We start from the raw sequence: 18,370 nt of genomic DNA, 5'->3' as shown, positions 1-18,370 counted from the left end.
CTTTTTCCATTGTCCACCCTGGAGCTCCCCCTTTTCTATTGCTTTTCCTACGAAGTGGGTGCTGTCACTCACACCTAAGTTTTTATGGGCTGTTCTCCACCCCTGGCCAGAGTCAGAGAGGGGAGAGATCAGTTGTCATTGTCCCTTCCCTACACAGAGCCAAAGGACCTCTTAAATCCCCACCCAGAGAGCCACGGGGTTAGATTACTACTCATTGTCTCAGGCAGGGACGCTGGCTGTCCACCACTGGAGGAGCAGGAAGGGACCAGGGCTGCACAGACCAGCAAGGAAATGCACCTGCCGCCTAGCCAGGTGACCTGATTTCAATCCCCCAGAAAACCACATGGCAGGAAAAAAAAAAAAAAAAAAAAAGAACCAACTCCCTCCGGTAAGTTGTCATCTGAGCTCCACATGCTTGCTGTGACTCATGTAAACGCACCCACCCCACAAAATAAATGTTACTAAAATAAATTAATCTCTTCGCCTCTCTGACCCAGCACCAATGGTCTAAATTGTTTCCAGCCCATTCATCTGATTCCCGTACTATGTACGTAGGCTTCCGTGGTCAAGAAAGCACAAGATGGCAAAACTCGAGGGACCTCTTCCCATTCTGTGTTGACGGAGAGGCTTCCCTGCCCACCCCGGGACCCCACTAATCGGTGAAACTTATGCCCTTTATAATATCCAGGTACCGCCATAGTCCAAGGAGATGCTCATCTTCCTCCCTGGGGAAAAAAAAGGATGCTGCTAAACCCTCCTTCCATCACAACCCGGAGTCTCAAGTTTTCCAGCCAGACAGAGACCCCTGCAGGAGGGGAGCCGGATAGGAGAAAGACACACGGAGCAGAGCAGTTTTGTTTACAGATGTATTTATTGGATTGATGTGGGGGAACTAGGTGCTTGCTGACTTCCTGTTCCCAAATCTGTCCTAGCGCAGGAGGCTGAGGGTTACAGCAGTGACTGCGTTAACACTAGACAAAGAAAGGGAGAGGCGGGAAAGACGAGGGGGTAGTAAGGATGGGGGAGGTGGGCAGGGCGAGTCAGGGAAATGAGGAGGAGGGGAAGGCCCCATTGTCCTCACCCTGGACAAATCCAGACCCCATACCTGCCTGCAGGGACTCAGCAGTCGTTGAGGGTGGAACGAAGAGCTGGGAGCCCCGGGATAGGGAAACAGGAGCTTGGTGAGCACAAATTGGGGACCCTAAGACACCCTGACCCTATGAGGACCTAGGAGCAGGGAGATGGAATGAAGTGAATTTTAGAGCTAGGAGCAGGTTTGTGGGGAGCAGGATAAAGGGGGGGCAAGTATATAAAGTCAAGGACATCCCCCCGGCTACTTAGACAGTTCGAAGCCAGCCTGTGCTCGATGAGACCCTGTCTTAGAAAAGAAAACTGAGGTGGGCAGTGGTGGCGCACGCCTTTAATCCCAGCACTTGGAAGGCAGAGGTAGGCAGATCGCTGTGAGTTCGAGGCCAGCCTGGCCTACAAAGCAAGTCCAGGATAGTCAAGACTACACCGAGAAACCCTGTCTCAAAAACAAAAAAGAAAGAAAAGAAAAGAAAAAAAACTGCAAGAGGCCTATGGTTGCGGGATGAGATTGGTCTAAGAGTCAACTCAGAGTGAGGAGTCGTAGGGAGTCAGAGTAAGTGTCACAGCAAGGAGCTATGAGGAGGAACGGCAGGTGTGACTTGCTTCATGCTGCCCTCAGGCACAAGTTCAAGCTGCCTATAGGTGCAAGATGAAGGATAAATGCCAAAGTAAGAGCCAGTGGTCTGGGGATGTGGCTCAATGGGTAGAGTGCTTGCCTAGCACACACCAGGTCCCAGGTTCAAGCCCCAGCACCGCATAAGCCAGCAGCTGTGGTGCACATCTGTAACCCCAGCTCTCAGGAAAAGGCAGGCCAGTCAGTTCGCAGCAAGTTCAAGGCCAGTCTGGGATACGCAAGACTCTTTCTCAGAAGAAAAGTAGAAACCTGAGATGGGGACGGAGAGGAGATAAGCTCGGGTGGGAACGAGAATTTGAGAGAAACAATGGGAGAACGGATAAGAGCAACAACCAAAAAAAAAAAAAATCAACCAAATACACATGAAGTTCAGAATAATTGTGCAAAGTTTCAGGGTAGAGGTGTGAACGCATCACAGATGAGGGTACACTGACTTGCCCACCATACTGGAGTGAAGGACGTGGATACGGGTTTCAGCCAAACAAAGAGAAGGATGGGAGGTCAAAGAAATAAATGTTTCCCCCCCCCAAGAACACTGGGAGCCTGGGATGTGTGGGTAGCGCAACCGGTTCTTGTGCAATGGGCTCAGTCCTGTAGCCCTGGGCAGGGTCGGGGAGCAGAGAAGAAGGGCCCTGCAAGGTCTCAGGATGACGATGATGATGATGATGACGACGACGACGACAACGACGAAGCCACCTCGGGCCTTTGGATGTGCACCTGCCACAGAATGGACGTTGAGAGTGAAGGCTGCTCAGCCACATGTAGGAGCTGCCTGAGAGAAGTCACTGGCTGGTCCCGACCCAGCCACCTGCCCAGAAAAGGAACGGAGGATTCAAGTTTGGGAGGATGGCTTAGGAATCGTTGTGGCCTCACCCTCATGTCGGGGTCCTCTTTCTCCAAGGAAACACGGGAGTTTTCATTATTATCTACAGAGAAAAGAAAGGAGGGTGGTGAAGGGGAGGAAACAGAGGCCACATGGCCCAGGGATGGTCTCTCAGGAATGTCACACACACACACACACACACACACACACACACACACACACACACACCAGATACATATTTGTCCTGGCTAAGGAGGTTGATATACCCTCCTCAGACACAGCTCAGCGTAAAACCCCGTCCCCAGGTATCAAGACTCACCTGTCGGGGCATCCTGGAAGCCGGTGTTGGAAAACGTCCCCACCATGTCTTCATCCCAAATCTCAAACCATTTCCTACCCTGGGTACAGGACCTAGGCGACAGCTCAGGAAGTCAGAGAGTTGGGCAAAGTGCAATGTCTGGAGACTCCCTGCCGCCCGCCCCCCCTCCCCAACTGCCTCTTCCTCCAGCTTACCTGCCTGGGTCCTTGCCTCTTCCCCGGGAACGTGCCACCCAGACACTTAAGGCCACCAGTAAGAACAGCAGCAGAGTGGCAGCCCCCACCAAGCCTCCGACCAGCACCCTCCAGTGAATGGCCACCTCACAGCGTGGGCCTGAGAACCAGTGTGTGTCCGTGGAGAAGCACCTGGAGAGAGTCAGAGCGCTCAGACAGGTCACAGGGTGGTAGGCGGGACCTCCCGGGCTGGGGGCCACCACTCTAGGTGCAAGTGGGTAGGACCTTGGAGAATTTGGTCAGTACGGGACAGGGTCTCCAGAAGGGGCAGTGGTGTGTGTGGCTCACACCTATAACTCTAGAACTTAGCAAATGAAAACAGGAGGATGGAGAATTCAAAGACAGACCCCACTCCTTAGTTAAATAAAGAATATGTAACCTTTAAAACCAAAACATTTGAAAATAAATAAAAGTCAATCTAGAAACCAGAAAAGACAAAAAGGAAGGGTTGGTGGGGCTGCAGACATAGTGTCTCCATCCTAGGGCGCTGGCAAGTGCATGCACATGGTGGGCGTGGTATTAGGCGAGTGGGCGTGGCCTATTTAATGGGGCGGGACCTCACCTACAAGCTGGACCGCTCTTCTGCAGAAAACACTGCCCCTGGTGGCAATCGATGGTGCCGTTGACTCCAGGTGTGCAATTGGTGACGCAGAGGAGCCTGTTCAGCTCCACCAAAGGAAAGTAGAATGCCTCAAAGCCCTTGGGGGCAGTTCGGTGACAGATGGCTGAGGATGGAGACAAGGGAGATGACAGAAACAGGGACTGCATTCTTTCTACCCAGAACCTGGCTTTAGCAGTTGGAGGCAGGGTGGGGGAGGGGTGCGGGGCACCGGCTTTTCTGAGGTCCCTCCAAGAGATAGACCCTGAGAATGGATAGATGGGAGAAGGAACCTGGGCTCTCCGACCTTGCTTGTGGGTGCTGGGGCGTGGCGGTCTCTCTCTCTCTCTCTCTCTCTCTCTCTCTCTCTCTCTCTCTCTCTCTCTCTCTCTGTGTGTGTGTGTGTGTGTGTGTGTGTGTGTGTGTGTGTGTATGTGTATGTGTAAGCCTGATAACCTCAGTTCAGTCCCTCAGACTCACAAAGTGAAAGGAAAGAGAACTGACTCGCACAAGTTGTCCTCTTACGGGCACACACAACACACTTCATGCACACAAAAATAAAATAATTAAAAATAAGAAAGCTGGGGGTTGGGCCAGAAAAGTACCATCACCTACAGCAGCAGCATCTCCAAAGGTCTCCCCCTTCTTCTCCAGGGAACTCCAAGGATTGGGTGTTCCCTGTTGAGGAGTTCACCTGAGGCCTCTCAGCCTTTTGCCCTCTCCTCACCTTCTGGGGTCAGCTCTTTCCCAGTGTCACTGTTCACCTTGATGGAGTCAGGCTTAAAACACAAGGCTGTTGGGGAGGAAGAAGAGAGAGAGTTCCCTTAGCATCCCCAGAATGTGGGAGAGCCACAGGGAAAGTGAGCTGTTCCCTTCCTCCCTGCTCGATAACCATCCTCGTGAGACCCTCCCTAGCCCCACCCTTGGTCCAGCCGAGCATGGGCTGTGTCACTTCTCTCAGCCTGGCACCCGAGCTCCCAAAGGTTCCCTGACTAAGCTGGAGCAGGCTGGAGAGTCAGAGCTGAGACCCTGTCCCCCTCCCTGTAGCCTCAGCTCACTCTGGTTGTCCTGACAGCTGTCACCATCTTGACTGGCACCCTGGAGCTCCTCCTTCAGTGTCATCTTCACGTTCTCAACCTCCTTCTTCAGCTGGGGGCTGAAGGGCAGCTTCAGCAGGACCAGGTACTCCACCACAACGCTGCCTCTCCTGAGGGGCCAAGGGCATCAGAGGGCACAAGGGGGTCTCTGGACCAACCACAAGTGTCCAGGAAGCAAAGGGGGTAAAGGCTGTGATGTGACATGTCACATTCTGTGTGTGTGTGTGTGTGTGTGTGTGTGTGTGTGTGTGTGTGTGTCCTGCACACATGTGTGTGTGCACTGCTATGCAAAGACACTGTATGTATATAGGTCAGGGATAACCTCAAGTACTGGTCCTCAGGTGCTTTCCAGTGTTTTTTGTTTGTTTGTTTGTTTGTTTGTTTGTTTGAAATAGTCTCTAATTAGCCTACTGTGTCACCACATAGTCCATATAGGGCCTGTGAGCTTCCAGAATCCGCTTGTCATCACCATCATCATCACCATCACCACCACCATCACCACCACCATCACCACCACCATCCTCATCATCACCATCACCACCATCATCATCCTCACCATCAACTTCTGTCTGTGTCTGTGTTGTACTTACATGCGTGTGGGTGCTTGCCCATGCTCATAGGCCAAAGATTGGCATCTGGTGTCCTACTTTGTCACTCTCTGCCTTCTTCCCTTGAGACAAGGTCTATCAACTGATCTGTGATCTGGGACAGCAGTCAGCAGGTCCCCAGCAGTCCTCCTGCCCCTGCATGCATCTGCAACACTGGGGCTGCAGCCATGCGTGCTCATGCTCCACTTTTTGCATGGGTACTGGAATTTGAACTCATGTCTTCATGGCTGCACAGCAAACACTCTTACTTATGGAACCATCTCCCAGCCCCAAGCCCAGATTTCTTTAGATGGATTCTGGAAATCTCAACTTGGGTCTTTACATTTCCAGATGGAGCATCTTCCCCAGTTCCACCTACATCCTTTTTGGAAGAGGATGCTCAGCCTGGGAAGCATAGAAAGAATGAGCAACCTGTTCTTTGTGTTATATCAAGATATCATCCAGCTAGGGGCTGGAGAGATGGGAACCTGGGTTCTGTTCCCAACTCCCACTTGGTAGCTCACAACCATCTGTGACTCCAGCCTCAGGGCATCTGATACCTTCTTGTGACTTTTGGCACATATGGGACACACAGACATGCATGTCAGCAAACATTCATACACACAAAATAAAAATTTTAAAAGAGGATATTGTGAAACCAACCCCCCACACACACAGGCACATGCACACACACATATACACACGTTTGCACACATAGGCACATGCACACATACATGCCTACACACACAGGCACATGCACACACATATACACACGTTTGCACACACAGGCACATGTGCACACACACATGCCTGCACACACAGGCACATGCACACACGGGCACATGCACACACATATACACACGTTTGCACACACAGGCACATGCACACATACATGCCTACACACACAGGCACACGCACACACACATATACACACGTTTGCACACACAGGCACATGTGCACACACACATGCCTGCACACATAGGCACATGCACACACGGGCACATGCACACACGGGCACATGCGCACGCGCACACACACAACACACACACACACACATCCCTATCTCTCTCTCCCCTGCCTCTCCTTCTCCCTGGCCATCTCCCTCTCCTTCCCCCTCCTTCATTCCCATGAACAAAACTGGTACCAACCAAAGAGAGACCAAGTCAACAACCCCACCTCCAGCAGTTGTTCTTAAAAAGAAGTGCCGTTCCCCCTGCAAAGAAATAACCCCCAGAATTATTGTAAAGCGCTCCCTTCAAGGAATTCCCTTGAAGACTGCATCTGGTCTCTCTCCTTGTGATAGCTGATGATTTCGAAAGGGGGGGTGGTGGATTCTTCAGCCTTTCTTCCCACCCTTTCCCTGTGCCCCACAAGGTCTCCACAGTCCCAGAAGGGCCTCCTACCTCAAGAACAGGATCTCCACGCCCTGGAAACTTTGAACATTCTGGTAAATCTTCCGCATCTGAAATGTCAACGGTCTCTGGGATGATGTCTGAACCTATGGGTCTGAGGGTACCTAGGGACCCATGCCCAAGTCCAGGGAAGGACCATTAAGCACCCTCCTCCCTGCTCACCTGACCCTGGAAGGTGTTGCTGAAATCTCTGTAGGCTTTGGAAGTGTTGTCTTCGAGATCTGGTGAGAATTCCTGGTCCACAGATACCTCCATGCCCACTTCCGTCTCCACTGTGCCTGTTTCATGGGATACCTAACTCTGACTACTTCCTCATCTGCCTTTGTCTGCCATCACCACCACAACCCTCTCTCATCTACATGCTTCTCCTCTATCTTTCTCCATCATTTCTGAAGACTTAACTGATGCACACAAGGAAAAGAGAAATTCTGGAATGATAGCTGGGGACATGGCTCAGGGGTAGAGAGCATCTACCTAGAATCCTCCAGTAATGGGCTGGGGTGTGGCTCAGTGGTAGAGCACCTGCCTAGAATCCCCCAGTGAGGGGCTGGGGTGTGGCTCAGTGGTAGAGCATCTACCTAGAATCCCCCAGTAATGGGCTGGGGTGTGGCTCAGTGGTAGAGCATCTACCTAGAATCCCCCAGTGAGGGGCTGGGGTGTGGCTCAGGGGTAGAGAGCACCTGCCTAGAATCCTCCAGTGAGGGGCTGGGGTGTGGCTCAGTGGTAGAGCATCTACCTAGAATCCCCCAGTAATGGGCTGGGGTGTGGCTCAGTGGTAGAGCATCTACCTAGAATCCCCCAGTAATGGGCTGGGGTGTGGCTCAGTGGTAGAGCATCTACCTAGAATCCCCCAGTGAGGGGCTGGGGTGTGGCTCAGGGGTAGAGAGCACCTGCCTAGAATCCTCCAGTGAGGGGCTGGGGTGTGGCTCAGTGGTAGAGCATCTACCTAGAATCCCCCAGTAATGGGCTGGGGTGTGGCTCAGTGGTAGAGCATCTACCTAGAATCCCCCAGTGAGGGGCTGGGGTGTGGCTCAGGGGTAGAGAGCACCTGCCTAGAATCCTCCAGTGAGGGGCTGGGGTGTGGCTCAGTGGTAGAGCATCTACCTAGAATCCCCCAGTAATGGGCTGGGGTGTGGCTCAGTGGTAGAGCATCTACCTAGAATCCCCCAGTAATGGGCTGGGGTGTGGCTCAGGGGTAGAGAGCATCTGCCTAGAATCCTCCAGTAATGGGCTGGGGTGTGGCTCAGTGGTAGAGCATCTACCTAGAATCCCCCAGTGAGGGGCTGGGGTGTGGCTCAGGGGTAGAGAGCATCTACCTAGAATCCTCCAGTAATGGGCTGGGGTGTGGCTCAGTGGTAGAGCATCTGCCTAGAATCCTCCAGTAATGGGCTGGGGTGTGGCTCAGTGGTAGAGCACCTGCCTAGAATCCCCCAGTGAGGGGCTGGGGTGTGGCTCAGTGGTAGAGCACCTGCCTAGAATCCCCCAGTGAGGGGCTGGGGTGTGGCTCAGTGGCAGAGCACCTGCCTAGAATCTCCCAGTGAGGGGCTGGGGTGTGGCACAGTGGTAGAGCACCTGCCTAGAATCCCCCAGTGAGGGGCTGGGGTGTGGCTCAGTGGTAGAGCATCTACCTAGAATCCCCCAGTGAGGGGCTGGGGTGTGGCTCAGGGGTAGAGAGCATCTACCTAGAATCCTCCAGTAATGGGCTGGGGTGTGGCTCAGTGGTAGAGCATCTGCCTAGAATCCTCCAGTAATGGGCTGGGGTGTGGCTCAGTGGTAGAGCACCTGCCTAGAATCCCCCAGTGAGGGGCTGGGGTGTGGCTCAGTGGTAGAGCATCTACCTAGAATCCCCCAGTGAGGGGCTGGGGTGTGGCTCAGGGGTAGAGAGCATCTACCTAGAATCCTCCAGTAATGGGCTGGGGTGTGGCTCAGTGGTAGAGCATCTACCTAGAATCCCCCAGTGAGGGGCTGGGGTGTGGCTCAGGGGTAGAGAGCATCTACCTAGAATCCTCCAGTAATGGGCTGGGGTGTGGCTCAGTGGTAGAGCATCTGCCTAGAATCCTCCAGTAATGGGCTGGGGTGTGGCTCAGTGGTAGAGCACCTGCCTAGAATCCCCCAGTGAGGGGCTGGGGTGTGGCTCAGTGGTAGAGCATCTACCTAGAATCCCCCAGTGAGGGGCTGGGGTGTGGCTCAGGGGTAGAGAGCATCTACCTAGAATCCTCCAGTAATGGGCTGGGGTGTGGCTCAGTGGTAGAGCATCTGCCTAGAATCCTCCAGTAATGGGCTGGGGTGTGGCTCAGTGGTAGAGCACCTGCCTAGAATCCTCCAGTAATGGGCTGGGGTGTGGCTCAGTGGTAGAGCATCTACCTAGAATCCCCCAGTGAGGGGCTGGGGTGTGGCTCAGGGGTAGAGAGCATCTACCTAGAATCCTCCAGTAATGGGCTGGGGTGTGGCTCAGTGGTAGAGCATCTGCCTAGAATCCTCCAGTAATGGGCTGGGGTGTGGCTCAGTGGTAGAGCACCTGCCTAGAATCCCCCAGTGAGGGGCTGGGGTGTGGCTCAGTGGTAGAGCATCTACCTAGAATCCCCCAGTGAGGGGCTGGGGTGTGGCTCAGGGGTAGAGAGCATCTACCTAGAATCCTCCAGTAATGGGCTGGGGTGTGGCTCAGTGGTAGAGCATCTGCCTAGAATCCTCCAGTAATGGGCTGGGGTGTGGCTCAGTGGTAGAGCACCTGCCTAGAATCCTCCAGTAATGGGCTGGGGTGTGGCTCAGTGGTAGAGCATCTACCTAGAATCCCCCAGTGAGGGGCTGGGGTGTGGCTCAGTGGTAGAGCACCTGCCTAGAATCCTCCAGTAATGGGCTGGGGTGTGGCTCAGTGGTAGAGCATCTACCTAGAATCCCCCAGTGAGGGGCTGGGTGTGGCTCAGGGGTAGAGCATCTACCTAGAATCCCCCAGTGAGGGGCTGGGTGTGGCTCAGTGGTAGAGCATCTACCTAGAATCCCCCAGTGAGGGACTGGGGTGTGGCTCAGTGGTAGAGCATCTACCTAGAATCCCCCAGTGAGGGGCTGGGTGTGGCTCAGGGGTAGAGCATCTACCTAGAATCCCCCAGTGAGGGGCTGGGGTGTGGTTCAGTGGTAGAGCACCTGCCTAGAATCCCCCAGTGAGGGGCTGGGGTGTGGCTCAGTGGTAGAGCACCTGCCTAGAATCCCCCAGTGAGGGGCTGGGGGTGTGGTTCAGTGGTAGAGCCCCTGCCTAGAATCCCCCAGTGAGGGGCTGGGGTGTGGCTCAGTGGTAGAGCCCCTGCCTAGAATCCCCCAGTGAGGGGCTGGGGTGTGGCTCAGTGGTAGAGCATCTACCTAGAATCCTCCAGTAATGGGCTGGGGTGTGGCTCAGTGGTAGAGCACCTGCCTAGAATCCTCCAGTGAGAGGCTGGGGTGTGGCTCAGTGGTAGAGCACCTGCCTAGAATCCCCCAGTGAGGGGCTGGGGTGTGGCTCAGTGATAGAGCCCCTGCCTAGAATCCCCCAGTGAGGGGCTGGGGTGTGGCTCAGTGATAGAGCCCCTGCCTAGAATCCCCCAGTGAGGGGCTGGGGTGTGGCTCAGTGGTAGAGCACTTGCTTATAATCCTCCAGGGATGTCCTGCGCTCTGTTAGCAGTAGAAAGAGAATAAATCAACTAATTCTGGTATGTTTTTATCAGAGGTGAAGGAAAGAAGGCCAACTTCACAGACATTGGCCTACAACCTCCAGATTTTCCCCCCTGGGGCAGGCAGAATAACAGTTCCTAAAGATATTTCTGCCTTAATCTCCAGAAAGGACACATGAATATGCCATCTGATGTGGCAGTATCACACAATCTGTCAAGATGCAGATAAATTAAGACTGATAGTTCAAACTACTTTGGAAGCTGGAGAGGTGGTTCAGTTGTTAAGGGTGTGTACTTCTCTTCCAGAGGGACCCAAGTTCAATACCCAGCTCCCATATTAGGCAGCTTACAACTTCCTGTAACTCCAGGCCAGGAGCATCTAATATCTCTGACCTCTCTGTCACTTCCACTCATGTTCACAGACATGAACATCATTAAAAACAGAAAAAATAAATCTTTACTAATTTGTTCTGTTTAGAGTTTTGGGGTTTTTGTTTTTTGTTTTTGAATCAGGGTCTCTGTAGATGGCGTGAAACTTGCCATGCAGACTAGATACGTTTCGAACTCACCGAGATCCACCTGTCTCTGCCTCTTGAGTGCTGGGAGTCAAAGTGTGTACCAGTATTCACTCCCTGTGTCTGATTTTGTAACGGTTAATCACCATAGTCCAGTTGACAGAGTCTAGAATCATCTATGAGGCAATCCTCTGAGCACATCTGTGAGCATAACTGAGGTGGGAAGACCCACCTTAAATATGGTGGCACCAGAAGGAGTGAGCTGAGCCCCAGCATCCGTCTCTCTCTGCTTCCTGACTGCAGATGCAATGTGACCAGATGCCTCACGCTCCTGCTGCCATGCTTTCCCTGCCATGATGGACTGACTGTGTACCCTCAGACTGTGAGCCAAAATCAACCCTTTCTCCTTTCAGTTGCCGTTATTTCCACTCATAATCGTGCATGTCTATAATCCCAGCACTGAAGAGACAAAGGCAGGGGGAAATCTCTGTGAGTTCTGGGCCAACCTGGTCTACATAATGAGTTCCAGGCTAGCCAGAGCTACAAAAACAAGACCCCATCACACACAAAAGGGGGGAAAAAGTTGTTTTTGTCAAGGATTTGATCACAGCAACGAAAGAAGCAACCAACAGAAACTTGTAATCCACAGAAGTGGATTACAGCTACTAGCTCTGTAGCCATTCAATCCAGCAGCCATTGGAAGTTAGTAAGGTTCAGAGAAGCGGTCAAAGGAAGCGGAAGCAAGCTGGAGGTCAAGGGTGAAAGGTAGGCATGGCAGAGAGAGCAGCAGTGGAAGAAAGGGAGAAGGAGAGCCCCTTAAGGGCCGTCTCTAAGGAGGAAGTACAGCGCCCATGGCCTTGGCCACTCACCTATTTCTAACTGCTCCACCGGAAACTCACAGAGAGACCCATAGAAGGTACTGGGGCAGAGACACTTGGTGCCATCCCAGGTGCCCCCATTCTGGCATCTGTTATCCAGAAATTGACAGCGGTCTCCAGAGAAACCAGGGACGCAAACGCAGTGGTCTTGTTCCCAGGTGCCGCCGTTGTCACAAACGCCTGAGAAGCACAGGTAGAACGAGACCTCTGACTAGGACCTGACCCTGGTGACATCGAGTTGAGTAAAGATGAAGTTATGGGGAGAAAGAAGGAAGGAAGAGGTCCAACCTGGGGTGGTGGTCAAGCTGGCTGGCGTAGCCGTCCGAGTGGTGGTTGAAGTTGATCTTGACGGTGGTGGTGTAAGGGCTGTAGGAGGCTCCATAGTGACCACTGATGTCTCTGGTGTCTTTGTGGTAGATGGAATGGGGTATGTCACCTTACTTGAAGCTGCGGTAGTTAGAAGGCTGTTGCTCGTTTGGGGGGTTGAAGGAACGCTGATGGAGCCAAGCGTATTTGGAGTGGTGACAGAGGTGGCACTCAACCAATTGCCTCTGGTGGACATTGAGGCGCTAGTCAAGGCCGACTCTGTATCTATCGTCCTAGTGTCCGTTGAGCTAGAAGCATCAGTGTTGACACCGGAGGGTTCCGTTTCTGGTGCCATGGAAGAAGTGTCCATATATGTAGGGAGAAATGGTCCTTCACTGGTAGAACTGGAAAGGGTCACCATTTTGGTGACAGAGGGAATGACCGAGAATGGGGTGATGGGAGCAGACGTCACTTCAGTACTGGGATGGCTGTCAACACATGGTGTCAAGGGAGAGGTGGGGACTATTGTGATGGTGACGGTTTCTGGACAGGGTGTCGTGGAAGGAAGAGAGACATAAGAGAAAGGGGTGGATACAGTACGAGCGGTGATGAGTGATGAGACGGTTGGAGAAGTTCTGGTAGTTGAAGGAGGAGGAAAGGACGTCACTACAGAGGAGAGTCTATCTTCTGCACTAGAGCTAAGGAAGAAGGTAGAAGGAGACTTAATTGTAGTGCTCAGCACTGGACTCATGGTAGGGAAAGACAAAGGAGAAGACATTATTACTGTGGGCGTCGACGAGATCAAGGTACCAAAAGCAGTCACCATTGCGTTTGTGGAAGTGCTTCCCCTGGTGAAAGAATCTGTCGTGGGTTCGCCTGATGAAGTAGGTGTAGTTCGCATAGTGGAGATGGACGTCAGAGTCTCAAGAGTGGACTGACCAGTGCTTGTACTAGGGACACGGGATGCTGAGAAGGTAGGACTGAAGTCCGGTGATGGGCTTTGCATAGGAAAGGAAGAGATGGGGGAATCGGTACTTGTGGGAGGAATACTGCTAGGAACAGGAGACGTTTTGGTTCCTGAGTCAGAAGCAAATTTAGAAGTTGACCTTGACAGTGAGATGTCTGGTGAAACTGACGTGCCCGTCCTGAAGGAACCTGATGGGGTGTTCTCAGTAACTGTGACGGTAGCTGTCACAGTGGGGCCAATGGGATGGGCTGTGCTGAGAAACGAAATCCCTGTGCTCTGGATGACGGAAGAGGATGGGATGGTATCCGTACGGGTCGGTGATAGGCTAGAGCTTGTGTAGGTCGAGGTGGTGACTGTAATGGCAGCTGTACCACTGTTGCTTGTAGATGAGGAGGCGAGCCCCGTAGCTGCAGCGGTAGGGATTCCTTCACTGGGAAAAGATGAGGTTACAGATGTTAGTGTCTCCAGGTTACGAGAAGTAGTAGGGCGTGAGGAGACGGTAGTAGTGGTAGGCGTGCTGTCAGTGTCCATGGAGTGGCTGTTTGAATTGGAGGAGGTAGTAGAGATTCCGGGGGGGCTCCAGGTGACTGCGGTGATCAAGTCTGTGGTATCAGTCATAGTTGCGTCTGAGATGAGTGAAGATGTTTGGCTTGGGGTCAGGATGAGTGTAGATGTATCGGTGACAGAGACTGAAGTAGTAGTGCTGCCTGGCATAGAGTATGTGGTGGGAGGACTAAGGAAGGTGACCTGAGAGGTAGCCGTAGGCATCGCATTAGTGCCTGGGACTGAGGTCACCAAGGTAGGCAATGGGGTGCTGTACACGGTGCCAGCGGCATCTGCCTGTGAACTTGAGAAGGGCATAGAGGGTACAGCCCCACTCGTGCGGGAGGTCAACACGTTGGAGGTCACGTGGGAAGAGCTCGCGGATGTGCCGTACGTGAGCGTGCCTGTGGCAGTGACTGAAGACGTGATGGGGGAGGTCGCGGTTATGTCCGTCGTGAGTGACTCCGTGGGGAGGCCTGTGGTGGGATCCACTGTGACTTTTCCAGTGGGTGTGGCAGCTAGGGTGGGGAAGGGGGACTGATCTGTCCCAGTCCCTGCTGATGTAGAAGGAGGTGGCTCTGTCGACGTGGGGGCTGTGCGTGTGGTGGTGAGTGTTGGTGTGGACTCAGCTGTGGTGTGAAGTGTATGGGTGATGGTTGGATCTGAGGGGACACTGTCCTCTGCGGTCGCAACATTGCTAACAGAGAAGGATGAGGACAATCCAGACGTGGCTGGAAAGCTTGTGGTAGACGGACGTGGCGTGTTTCCGGTACTTAAGAGAATAGCTGTCAGGCTGCCTGTGGTGGTTTGGGATGTGTTGACACGTGTAGTTTCAGTGTTCCCGCTGATGGGGTAAGATGAGGTGAAATCAGTTGGTGACATACTAGGAACTACGTGACTTGAAATATCTGACACCGTGGTCAAAGGCTCAGCGCTGCCCACAGATGAGGAGGTGAGAGCCGCTGTGTCTGAGACGGCGGGGAGGCCTGAGCTATGCGAAGGTGGGATTGTGGGCGCGAGGCTCTCCAGGGTCCCAGAAGTGAGAGGAGGTAAAGAGATGGCAGTTGTGGACACACTGCCAGTCGGGTAGCCGTTTAAGGAGGTGAGGCTGGGAGTGCTGTGAGAGGGCAGCCGGGTGGCCATGGTGACCAAGTGTGTCCTTGTCACGGATGCAGTAGCAGGCGGTTCTGTGGATGCGGTTGTTGTAACTGTGTTGGCGGCCATGGGTGTTGGTGTGGATTCAGCTGGTGTGTTGAGAGAATGGGAGAAGGTTGGCGCTGAGGGCACGCTTCCTGTCCGGATGGTTCCAAAACTGCTGGCAGAAACGGACGTGGCACGAGTTGAGGTGATAAACGGTGCTGTTTCCAAGTTCTGGGGGCTTGAAAAAGATGGGATGAGAGTGGGGTGTGTTGGGGTGACGTCTGCTGTGACCAGGGGGGCAGGGTTGCTTGTAGAAGACGCGGGGAGAGCTGTAGCTGCAATGGTAGAGGTGTCCATAGTGGGTGAAGCCTGGACTACAGGCGTAACCGTGTCCTTCACACCAGAAGTGGTAGGAGCTGTGGGGATCATGTCTGTGGGGTAGAGGCTGGAGGGTGTGAGGCTGGGAGTGGCGAGGGGTGGGGTCTGGGTGGCTGTGGTGACTAAAGGCGTGGTAGAAGTCCTGGCTGCTTCTGAGGTGGGTAGCAAGGGCCAAGTGGACATGAGGGAAGTGGCGGGAGCCAGTGTGTCTGTGATGGAGGAAGGAGGGGGGATCTCTAACATCAACACTGTCATGGCATTCGTTAAAGAGCTGAATGAGGTGGCCTGAGATGTACCCGTAGACGAGGCATGGGTAGTCGGGGGTGCGCTCTCCAAGGTGGATAATGGGGCAGTGTGTGTGACGTCAGTAGTGACTGGCTGCATGCCTGGGGTAGACACAGAGGACAAAGCAGTAGCGGTGGATGAAGTCAATACCTTGGTGCTCATCGGTGGATCTGAGGGTGTGTCTGGAGACGTGACCTGGGGAGTGGGTGTGGTTTCTGTCACGAGAGAGTCTGTAGGAAGGTTGGTGGCAGGAATCAGGGTGGCAGCAGTTAAAAGCGGTTCTGCAGATGCGCTGAGTACGGGTGTTGGGGCAGATCTGGGTGCTGTGTGGATTGTATGGACGGGGCTCAGAGCTGTACTTTCTGTCTGTGTGTTCCCAAAACTGACATCAGCCACTGAGGTAGAGAGTGCAGCTGTGGCAGGAACGCTGGTAGCAAGAGAATGCGTTTGGGTGTGTCCAGTGTTTGTAAAATCGGCTGCTAGACTTGGGGTGGTGGAATGGGGTACACTCACCAGTGTTGTTATTTCTGTGCTATTGACAAAAGGGGAAGATGGGGTGATTCTGGTACGTGTTGTGGACATAGTGGAATCTGCAGGGGTTGGGATGGTGACTGTCATAACCGACGAACCACTACTGCCTGTAGATGCGGAAGGGAGATCCGTGGCTGCATTCGTGGGGATGCCTGCACTAGGAGACGACGGGGTTATAGAGATGAGCGTCTCTATAGTAGCAGGGCTGTTGGGATGTGAGGAGGTAGCAGCTGCGGCTGTTCTGTGAGTGGAGTAACTGTCTGAGGTTGTAAGGCTAGGGGTCCTGTGAGAAGATGACAGGGTGGGTGTGGTGACCAAATGTGTGATAGCAGTTCCGGCTGTTTCTGAAGTGGGCCAAGAGGTCCAGGAGGGTACAACAGAGGTGTCAGGGGTCAGTGTATGTGTAATGGTTGTAGGAGAGGTGGTATCTGATGTGGAATGCCCAACAGCGTTACTTGGAAAGCTGGGAGAGTTGACTGGAGACAATGCTGTAGATACAGCATCGGTGATCGGAAGTATGGTCCTTAATGTAGATAAAGGGGCAGTGTAGGTCGTGCCACTGAGAGGTTGCGTGTTTGGTCCAGGTGCAGAGGGAAGAATCCTACTTGTGGGTGACGTCAGCACACTGGTGCTCATGGGAGAGGAGATGCTGGATACCTCAGAAAGCCACATGTCTGCAGGGGCAACTGAGGAAGTGGTCGGAAGAGTCGTGGTGGTTTCTGTAAGGAGAGATGCTGTAGGAAGATCTGCGGTGGGATTCAGGGTGGTGTCTCCGGTGGATTCAACATCATGGGTGGAGAAGGGGGGCTGACCTACCCCAGTCACTGCTGAAGCAAGAGGAGGCAGCTCTGTAGATACGGACTCGGCTGTGGCGTGGAAGGTATGGGTTCTGGTTGGAGCTGATGACACGCGGTCCATCTGCGGGGTCCCAGAGCCGTCAGTGACGATGGATGAGGAGAAGGAAGATGTCACTGGAATGCTTGTATCGAGTGTATTCCCAACAGTTCCAGTACGTGAAAGAGTAGTCACCAGACCGGAAGTAGCGGGATGAGATTCCTTAGGAAAAGGATCAGTGTTCTTTGTCATGGGGTAAGATGGGATGAAATTGGTGTGTGTCGCTGTCACGCTGGAAGCTCCGTGGGCTGAGGTGAAGTCTGTCATGGTGTCCCATGGGACGGTGTCACCCATAGACAACATGGTAAGCCTTGAGGTCGGAAAGGTTTGGGTGTTTTTCCTAGGCGACAGGGCTTCAGATGTGAGTGTCACATAGAAGGCTGACATGCTAGAGGCTGTCTTTGCTGACCCGAGACGCGTCATTGTAGGCATGAACCCTGTCGTGCCTACCGGTATGTGGCTGGTAGCTGTTGATACTGTGGTAGGGATGTCTGGACCGTATGAGGGCGGTATGTCTGTAGTTTGGGATGTCACCCCCAGGCCTGAGGGAGTGGGAATTGAGATCATCCCAGGTGTGAGAGTTCTAAAGGTGGAGTCAATATCGGAAGGTGAAGAGGGTAGAAATGTACTTGGCAGTGATGGTACGGTGCCGGCAGTCATTGAGGTAGCCATGTGAGACGTGGAAATCTTCCCCGTATCGGTGGCTGACACTGTTGATATGGTTGGGTGAGAAGACAGTGTGCTGACAGTTTCCCTGGGAGTGTCACTCATGAGCTTCTGTGTGATTCTCTCAGAGCTCGTTCTTGCCATCGCCACCGATGGCTCACCTGCTCGAGTGGTTGTTTCCTTAGCAACTGAAGCAATAGATGTTGGTGTGTTGGTGGAGCCCAGGGAATGGGTGGAGGACGTTTCTGTTCTGAGTGAATTGCTTGCTGTAGAAAATAGATTGGTAGTCATGCCTGTGGTAATCAAGGAACCAGTACTGGGTGGGGCAGTGTTATCAGTGACTGTTGTTAAGGAGGTTTTCCTGGGAATTTGAGATGGAAGAGCAGCAGACAGATAAGTAACCCCTGGGTTGAGGGCCAGTGTTGTATGGATCCCTGCTGGGGTCACGGTGGTCATTTCTGTGGTCCCTGTGGTCACAGTCATGGATGAGGCCATCTTCCTGATAGAGGCGACAGGTGCCATAGTAGGAATGGTTGTCGTTGGCTTCTCAACCTCGGGAGTGGTGGTATAAGAGCTGGTGAGGGGTACATAAGTCGTGGTCACACAGGTGGTGGAGGGGTGGGTGGTGGTGATTGTGAAGGCAGAGGGGTGAAGGCACTCGGTGGTGGGCGTGTATACCAGGAGAGTAGGAGGAGCGGTCTCAACCTTGATGACAAACTTGGACATCCGGGTTGTCAGGGTGTCAGGACTGATTGGAGATCTGAGCAAAAATTCATAAGTGGGTTTGAAGTTATTGGGCATGCCAGCAGTCCTGGGTGTGTGGTCCCCATTGTC

The 18,370-nt window shown here is 53.2% G+C and overlaps 1 protein-coding gene across 1 annotated transcript; it reads right to left on the bottom strand.

The window, feature by feature from the left end:
- Positions 1 to 2,155: 2,155 nt before the first annotated feature.
- Positions 2,156 to 17,856, bottom strand: LOC311587110 (uncharacterized protein). The gene is made up of 11 exons (XM_084763591.1): positions 12,115 to 17,856; positions 11,818 to 12,006; positions 6,955 to 7,070; positions 6,784 to 6,842; positions 4,755 to 4,903; positions 4,424 to 4,489; positions 3,661 to 3,823; positions 3,060 to 3,230; positions 2,866 to 2,957; positions 2,597 to 2,649; positions 2,156 to 2,440 (listed from the first exon to the last, which is right to left on the bottom strand). The coding sequence occupies exons 1-11, from the start codon at positions 17,825 to 17,827 to the stop codon at positions 2,366 to 2,368; spliced, it is 6,846 nt and encodes a 2,281-aa protein (XP_084619717.1). The 5' UTR covers positions 17,828 to 17,856; the 3' UTR covers positions 2,156 to 2,365.
- Positions 17,857 to 18,370: the final 514 nt, after the last annotated feature.

The sequence above is a fragment of the Acomys minous genome (assembly GCF_964271855.1).
Source record: "Acomys minous genome assembly, chromosome: 16".
Classification (NCBI taxonomy): domain Eukaryota; kingdom Metazoa; phylum Chordata; class Mammalia; order Rodentia; family Muridae; genus Acomys; species Acomys minous.
This window is presented reverse-complemented; position numbering and strand designations above follow the sequence as displayed.

What these genes read in the sequence shown, in the direction of transcription:
- LOC311587110 (XM_084763591.1), bottom strand. Translation starts at nt 17,827, where the DNA reads ATGACTACCAATCTATTTTCTACAGCAAGCAATTCACTCAGAACAGAA. An exon ending in AGAGGCAAGGACCCAGGCAG is followed by an intron (nt 2,958 to 3,059) that starts GTAAGCTGGAGG and finishes GCTGTCGCCTAG; the next exon opens with GTCCTGTACCCAGGGTAGGA. An exon ending in CTTCCAGGATGCCCCGACAG is followed by an intron (nt 2,650 to 2,865) that starts GTGAGTCTTGAT and finishes TTTTCTCTGTAG; the next exon opens with ATAATAATGAAAACTCCCGT.